Genomic DNA, 8,943 nt, shown 5'->3' on the forward strand with positions numbered 1-8,943 from the left:
TAGACACTCACTTAATCATAAAGCCAACAAAAAGCGACAACAATTGTTGTTCGTGCTATGTATGCGTGTATTGTTGTTGCTGTTGTCGCTGTTGTTAGTTTGTAATGTCAGTTAAACTGACAACAAATTTCGTTTTGTAATAAATTGCGTTGGCCACTCACAACACTCCACTCCACACCACTTCACTGCACTTCCCCTCCTTCATAGCCCACCACCATTTTAACCCTTCACTCCACAACATTCGAAATGCTTGTGTATGTGTGAATCCACGCTGGACACTCAAGTATGTTGTTAAAGTAATTTGTTGCCGCCACCAACATACTTTGCAAAGTTGTTATTCACTTGTTGTTGTTGTTGCTGCTTTCGTTATTGTTATTTCAAATGTTTCAGTCTCAAATTTAGCTCCAAAAAATGATTTTCTTCCCAAAAATAGTCGAATGAATTTATTTGTAAGTAAGTAATTTAACATTGCATGCCCATGTAAGTGCGTGTGTGAGTGAGTGTAAGCGTGTGCGGTTGTCATCTTGAAAACTGTTGAATCTCTCACTTCTCATAACGCTGACGCATTTTGCTGTTATCATATCCTCCTCTTCTTTTTGTCGGCCTGAATTCATTCAACGTGTGGCATCAAGTGTTTCCAAGTGCTCAACTATGGATATGTAGCGATCTTGTACGAAGATACCACATACACGTATGTGTATACATTTTTGTGTGTATTTCACGTGTACAATTCCTGAGTTAACGATACAGTTACCATTTGTGCTAAATTTCATTTTACTCGTAACAGCAGCTCGAATATTCCTCGATCAAATTTCCAGTACTTTTATGGTTCGAAAGAGGTTCAGATCACTGTGGCTGAACCTGCTAGGCGCTCAGTATTTTAACATGAAAGCGGAGTCGATTTCGCATCCCAGCTTAAACGTTTCCTATCCATCACAGAAGAAAACTATTTTTCATATTTTAAGGCCCGTCTGTTGGTAATCAAAAGTCAGCCTGAAATAATTTTTCTATAGACAGACAATTCCAAACAGGTGTGTAGAGAAGAGCTCACTCTAAAACAGGCCGATTTCATTTAAAATCAAAGGCTTCTACCTGGAGTCTCAGGCATCATCTCATTTCTCGTTTGATAGTAACTAAATTGACGAGCGTTTTCCTTCACCTTGCAACCTATGAACGAAATTTCCACACGAAAAAACAATCTCACTAAACAGATCTACATAAGTGCTGGAAGACATCGGGCTCCAATAAGGAATATAACATGACAGCCAAGCGATCACCGTAGATGTGGCCACATACTGATTTCGTAGTATGTACAACCATACAACCAAATATGAAACTCCAAGCCAACAGAAAAAATTGATTCTAGTAGCGGACGCCCCTCGACAGGCAGGGGAAAACTTCCGAGTATATCTCTGCCTCATAAAAAATATCTGCCGTTCGGAGTGGCTTAAAACTGTTGTGGCACAACATCAAGACGCACGCCAAAATTAAGAAGAGGAGCTCGGCCAAATACCCAAAAAGGGTGTAAGTGCCAATTATATAAATTCATACGTATATATATTAATGATACTTTCTTTTTTCCACTAGGTTAGACATCGAGGATTCATGAAGCGTATACTTTTCATACACTGAAAGGGCTTAAGCCACTAATGGCACAGAGCTCTTCGATGTCTCGGGTGTGTGAAGTTTAACGAGATGAGAGGGTCGCAGTGGTGACATAAGATGAAGTAAGAAGAAGCTCAGTTTTCACCAAAGCACGAAATGCTTTATGTACTCTAATTTTAATTCTTATGTTCTGAGCGAACCGAACTCTTAATCTTAGGGTTATGTGATAGGCTAGATGCCCTTCTATTTGGGGTTAAAAATTGAAAAGGGAAATTTATGTACCTGCAGCAGCAGTAGATACAATTTCAGTGCAGATTTTGTGCCGTGCAGTGCATTTGAATGAAATACACACTCATTGGTACCAACTTATAGTCAGAAGAGATCCAAAGCCAAAGCCATTCAATTCGCAAAATCCAAAACGCCACCGAAGAGTGTCAGGGCAAAGATGGGCTAATGAATAAACGCGAGCAAGATCTTCAAATGCTGATGATAAAGTTTTATTTCTTACAGTGCAAGTTATTATTTTATGACTGGCCAGAACAGAGTACAATGCGAAGTTTATTTTAGTTAAGCTAATGAAGGAATTCGTCTAGCAACCTTAGTTTTATATACAGCCTTAATATCAATAGCGATAGTTACTGCTTTGGGAACATAGGAATGAAAAATTTGATGATGCGGCTGTAGCTAAACTGATAGAAATCGTGAGAATGGCATATTCCACACAGGGAGATAGGTTATAAGATTTGGTCACCCTAAGCAAAATTGTGAGAGTGATTTCAACTACATGCCTTCCTATACTTACGCTTTCCACTTAGTCATTGCCCAGACGATAACGCAGTAACATGGCCAATGGCTGCATTGATTTTTTCTAATATTACCAATACAATTTCAGTTTCGTCGTAAGCAAACCGTCGTCACATTACCTGCTTCGTCAGGAAATCAGCTGTATCCTTTAAACTCACTGATCGTTCTGATGCTGGCCACACTTTCTGAACTCTATTCACCGCGCATTAAAATAGATAAAAAATAGAATAAGCGCAAATTTCTCAACTGCCTGTTAATGTAAGAATCATAAAACGGTCAGTTAAATTTGTCGATGTAATGCAAAGAACTGATTGGGAATTAAAAGTCAGATTAAGGAATTTTACTTTTCAAAATTTATAATTTACCATTTCGTACTGATTTGAGTTGCAGCGCTCGTTCCTGCTCAGATTATGTGAGAAAGTGGATTTCACTAATTAAAATCTCTTAATGAACGCCTCGTGTACATATGTAGACTTCAAAACAGTCTACTCGACTCCGAAAAGAAGTCTTTGCTATATGCCGATCTGAGGTTACTTCAAATATGCAGACCTATTTGTAATAAACAATAAACCTATATAAAACAACAGACCACCAACGATAATAATTTGTACCTGTCCATCAGCTGGTTTATGTATATAAAAAAATAAAAGTTGAGAAAATTATCCTAAAGGTTATAGTCTGCTAATGCAACTTCAAACACTTCGAGTTGAGCCAGCGCCGGCGAGTGCAGCTAAGTTTTAAAGTGTAGTAAAGGCAGTAAGCGTAGAACTAGGGTGAACGCGGGTTTTACTACATAGCAGGACGGAAAAGACATTCAGTGACTTGTCTAATTCAGAGAGTATTAGTGATTTACAAGGACTGTATTGAGCAGTGTGCTCGGTGTCAAGCCAAACATAAAAACTTAGCACAGCTGACAGTAATTGGTGCAACGATGGTATCTTCAGGACGAAAAGGACCTGATTGCCAAATGCGACAGAAACTTTAGTAAAAAATTAGTAAAAGTTAGGCTTTTCATATTTTATTCAAAGGACGAATAACGAGGACGTTGAACCGCTATCAAAAGTGTGCAATAAAAACTGCCATGGCAAAAAAAGTACGAAGCAAAAATTCAAGGAGACTGGAAAAAAACAAGCAAGGCAGACAGACGTGGAACAATTGCGAAAAAAGGGATGCAAACTTTAAAAAAAAAAACGAAAATATATGCAGAGATGAATATTCATATGAAAAAGCAATTGGCAACACAATTGAACTGACTTTTCAATGCAAAGGTAAAGGAATAAAATCCAGTAAAAAAATGATATTTCAGTAAATATGCAAAGCTACGACACGACGAATGTTTGCGTTGAAGGACGTGATGCCACAACTACCAACGCCTGCAAAAGCAACAACGCCACCGATGGGGACGTCGACGGCGATGGAAACGACACACTTGGCGCATTTTAAACACGCCAATGACGCACTCTTTTAGCAGCAAACAAACCCAAGGTGCATACATACATACATACGTATGTAAATTTTTATGTATCAACAAATGCTCACATGCATAATTTTGCATACTAAAATTTGTACGAAAATATCTTTAGTGTTCATTTCTTTTTTTTCATTTTTTTTATTTGTTCGCCTCTTTTATCGCTTTTATTACACTCTGCTCAAGTGGCGGCTACGACCACTGAATGACTGCAAAGTATTTCAAAATAGCATTCCGCAGGAGGTACGAGTAAATATGTAGTAGTTGATGTGAAGAAAGCTGAAGCGAAAGTGACAAGGGGCTACGACTTTTGCCATAAAAATTGACATTATTCTTGCAATTAAATATAATGACTTTATTAACCCTTTGCAGAACGGCGCAGTCGAAGGCAAAGCATAACATTCTTGGCGTTAGTAAAAACAAAAAACAAATATATAGCAGTGCAGTGCAGTTCAGCGTTAGTCGACTTGAGTTGAGACAAATCAATACTTGGAATAGCAGTGAAATGCAAGTGCAAGGACGTGGCGAGAATTGGGAATTTTATTCGACTGTAAAAGTCTGCTTCAACAACAGCGTTATTGGCTTATTTTTTTATTTACCTGGCACACTTGCCTGACTTTTTTTAACAGCTTTATGAAATTATGTAGTGAAAGTGCATGAGGTTTTTTTGACTATTCTCATATAAACACACACGTGTTAATTTTGAGAAAGAACTTAATTCGGAAGCGTTTCTTTTAGGTTTTTCATATAAAAAAATATGTTTTAAATGCATTGCTTGGTCGATGAATGAAATCATCTGATTTATAGTTTCCCGCTTCTCCCTTTGATCATGGGCACAACTGCAGTGGAAGCTTATATATAATATTAGACATCTTCAATAGATATAAGTTCTGACAATTTCAAAGCTCTACATCACTCTAGTGGGAAATGAGACATCTTTCAATCGCACGACTCCAATTTACCACACAGCAGCTATAGCGCCCGAAATTTCAGCTTTGAAGTTCTGGTAACCTGAAACAGAAGTATATGAAGAGGTACCAACGCAACCCTCTGAGCTATCAGTATGAAAGATCGAAGCTTGGCGAACTGTGCAGTTTGGAAGAAAGTTATAAGTTAACATTGTATCTGAGTACCAAAAGATGTTCATTGGAGCCCTTTCTTTACTAGAAATAGTAGAAAGGATTTCAGAGGAACCATCGAAGCCTCGCTGGAAACTTCTTACTATTTTGGCTGGATCTCTACCTCTTTGTATGAAAAAAAATTTGGTAAATTACACTGTTATGATCCACCACATCCAAACATTTTCAACTGTACGAGTATATACCATTTGGGATACTAAAGAGGTACATTTAAATGATTCGCTGTACGTATTTGAATATATAACTTGAAAAGTTATGGGAAAATGAAATTTGCAAGGATCGCTGAGCAAAGTAGAAGCAATTATAAAAAAAAAATCGAAAGAAAGAAATCGGAAAGGGCGTATTTTTCAAATATGAGCAACAATTTTTTTCACAACTTTGAACAAAATTATTCAATATAATTTTTTTCTCAGACTTTATGTTTTGAGCTATTTGCTATTTTTCAAAAACTACCAAAGAAAAAAAAACAAAGAAAAAATTTTTAACGAAAATATTAAGTTTTTTCTCGAAACTATATTTATTTGTTTCAATATACATTTCGCCCAAAAACTTAAAACAAAAATTAAAAAAAAAACTGTTTTCTACCGCCAAAAATATACATTTTCACATATTTGGTATTTCTCTAAAAGTAACAAAAAAATTTTTTTCTTACTAAGATTTTAACAACAATATATAGGTAGTGTTTTTCCTAAGTCTTTTTTATATATATTTCATGCCCTAAATGTATATTTCGTCTTAAAAACTTACTAAATAAAATTAAAAATTGTTTAACAAAAATATATAAATTTTTCTTCTCAAATATATATTTTTCGAGATATTTGATGTTTTTTTTAAATTTTCGAAAATAATTTTTTCTTACAAAAATTTAAACAAGGAAATATAGTGTTTTTCTATTTTTTGATATAATTTTCTTGCTTGGAATGTATATTTTATCCAAAAAACTTACAAAAATATAGATTAAAAAAGTAATAATTCTTAAATATTCCCCGAAAAATTTTAACAAATACATTATTTATATAATTTTTTCCTCTCAAAAATATATTGTTCGAGATATGTGGTGTTTTTTTTTAAATTAGCAACAAAAACTTTTTTAACAAAATTTTTAACAAGAATATGTATCTTTTTTTCTCAAAAATATTTTTTTTGAATACATATTTTATTTTTCTGAATGTATATTTTACCTTCAAAATTTAAAGTAATGAAAATTAAAACCCAAAATTTCCCCCAAAGGTTTTAAAAAGTATATAAGTGTATATATATTATAGTTTTTTTTTTAAATATATTTTTTGAATGATTGGTATTTTAAAAAGTAACCAAAATAATTTTTTTTCACAAAAATTTTTAACAAAAATACATACATAGTTTCATAGGAATCTAAGGATTTGGTTTTTGAAATTTTTAAGCCATTTAAAAGTTTTTGTTGATTTGAAAATGAAAAACAGAGTTTCATATTACTACATAAATTCTACAGTTTCTCGTGTTTATGAAATTTTTCCTGTATAACAAAAAAAGTTGATTGTTGATTTTTGTAGCACAATGCAGGCTCTGATCTTGCTAGCCTCTCATGTAGTGAAAATTTTAGCAACCTGATTTATAGATGTATACCCGTAGATTTTAGAGCGCTAGACCTGTATCGAGTTTCGGTACCCGAGCATGCTGATGTCTGGAAATCTATTACTGTACTCTAAGAAGATAAGTAGGCAAACATCACTTCATTGTGGCTTCTTGATATTATCTATGTAATTTAGCATTTCCATTCTTTCGCGTATACATATTTACATAGCTTTTTGTGTTTGGAAATGATTTAGAAACCGGAGAGAATGGTTGAACTTGTTTTTTTGTTTTGTAATTTTAATGCAGTTTTTCATTTGCCTTTTTCGTCAACTCAATAATCTGCTTGAATAATTTCAGCTTTCAATGTCATGATCAGCTTCAAGCAAGTAACTGAAAGATGAAACTTTCAATGGAGTTGGGCAGTCCTCCAGATAAGAACTTTCGGTGCACACCCACATACGTAATATTAGCAATCCTAACAGTCGCTAAACACCAAGCATTCATCATGCAAAAATATGTTTCATATCTTTGATTGTTGCGCTAATTTCATGGACAAATTGGACCCACATATAGACAAGTACACTCGATCGGACGTATTAGTCTCGCCTTGGGTTTTTTGCATTCAGAAAACGATGGGTACGGCGTACAAATCTTGCGGCAGTTGGCTGGTGATCTAGTCACACTACATTTGGGTGGGTCACGTGCTCGTAGACAGCAAGGCAAACGAATTTTTATACAACGCTTATTCCCTTTTGCACAGGTTCTTGGATCCTCCTTGGTTATGTGTGCACAGGCTGTTTTCGGACAGTCAAGCTTCTTACGTTTCTCCATCGGTGGCAATTTAACTTTTTGAAAACAACAAATCTTTTTTGGCGCTATTTTGATATCCGGACATTCGTTCCAGGTCTGCGTATACTTACGCTTTGCTTTATCGGACGGTTTGTAGTAGAGATCATCGAAACGCGGCATTATGTCAGGACAGGGATCGAGACAACATTCTGGGTTTAGCCACATAGATGGACGCTTATTCGTTTCACATTCGCCTTTGTCCTTCTTTCCTTGAAGACTCTTTTCGCTACACCTGGGCTCGTCGGAAGCGCACTTAGAGCGATATCCCGGATGTTGGGACTTCGTGGTCAATGAACGTACCAGAGAACATGTCAGAGAATCTGAAACTGTTGCAGTTCTAATGGTTTGTAAGAGATTATTGCCAATCGTGCGGAAGAGCATCATTTTTAATACTTATTCAAGTAATTTCAAATATGAATGCCGGCTACTTAGTCAGTAGCTGGAGATGCGTTAAAATTTTGAATTTCGTGGTTTCAAAGCAATAATTTCGTTTTTTTATATTGTTTTTTGTTTTTTTTTTGTTTTTTATAAATGTGAAAGAAAACTTTAGATTTTAGAATAAATTTAGGATTTTAAAATTGAAGTTTTTTTGTTTTTGAACTAGCTACTGAGATAGCATTTCATTTTCCTTGATAATTTGAGCCGTCGAGCAAGTACGATCTGAGGGGTTATGAAGTAAAAGTCGAGAACATCCATGATTCAATTCAAGGCGCATTTATTAAAAGTGGTTTGGTACATAGAAATATCGCGACAAAAGGAAGTAGAAAAGAAAAGGACGAACTATGTTGCACAGCCGACATAAAGGAGGAGCTGGAAGCATACGACGAAGGTGCGAATGGAAGCGCTTTTCGTCAATTCACTTTATGCTGTCATCCGGAAGTACACGGCGAAAGAAAACTGACAAATCAGCTGGTCTGCCGATACCACCTTTAATAGATTCACCTTGATCCAATTAGTAATAGTTTATTCATTTATGGCATTTGAGTTTTGGTACCGCCTTACAAAAGGTTGCATTTAAGAAGGATAAAGAAAGTGGAAGAATTAGTTATGCTATGTATGCCAGAGTATATTCCTTACCGTGCTGGGCCTGGAAATACCGAGCAGGTTCTTGCTTATAAGCGAAGCTTTCTTGCTGAAAGCGAAATGTTCTTTTTACAAATTTTACTTTTCCTCCACTTTTACTCAACATTTCTAGAACACAGTGTCTTGCTAAGCGAGCCAATTTGTCAACAGGGAACGTGAAAGTTTCTTACTCAGCAAACCTCTTATTATTGGGTAATGAAAAATATCTACATATAAAAGAAGTATATTAATTTTATTGTAACTATTTTTATAGGTCCACAAAGTTAGCCAATAAATTGAAAAGCTTCGCTTTTTTCTACAAAAAAAATATTTGGCTGTATTTTCTTAGACAACATGGACGACATATGAAGTGGTTCTCAGACGTTACGATTAGTTGGGCAATTTGAGTAGATTGCGGCGCGTGAAGTTAAGTTGTGGTGTAACTTGTTGCATGAAAATTGA

General features: G+C 35.3%; 1 protein-coding gene across 1 annotated transcript; it reads right to left on the reverse strand.

Moving 5' to 3' along the window:
- Positions 1-6,351: 6,351 nt before the first annotated feature.
- Positions 6,352-7,995, reverse strand: LOC128866701 (uncharacterized). Its single transcript, XM_054107609.1, has 2 exons — positions 6,796-7,995; positions 6,352-6,700 (listed from the first exon to the last, which is right to left on the reverse strand). The coding sequence occupies exon 1, from the start codon at positions 7,801-7,803 to the stop codon at positions 7,117-7,119; it is 687 nt and encodes a 228-aa protein (XP_053963584.1). The 5' UTR covers positions 7,804-7,995; the 3' UTR covers positions 6,352-6,700; positions 6,796-7,116.
- Between the last annotated feature and the right edge of the window lie 948 nt (positions 7,996-8,943).

The sequence above is a fragment of the Anastrepha ludens genome, chromosome 6 (assembly GCF_028408465.1).
Source record: "Anastrepha ludens isolate Willacy chromosome 6, idAnaLude1.1, whole genome shotgun sequence".
NCBI classification, from domain to species: Eukaryota; Metazoa; Arthropoda; class Insecta; order Diptera; family Tephritidae; genus Anastrepha; species Anastrepha ludens.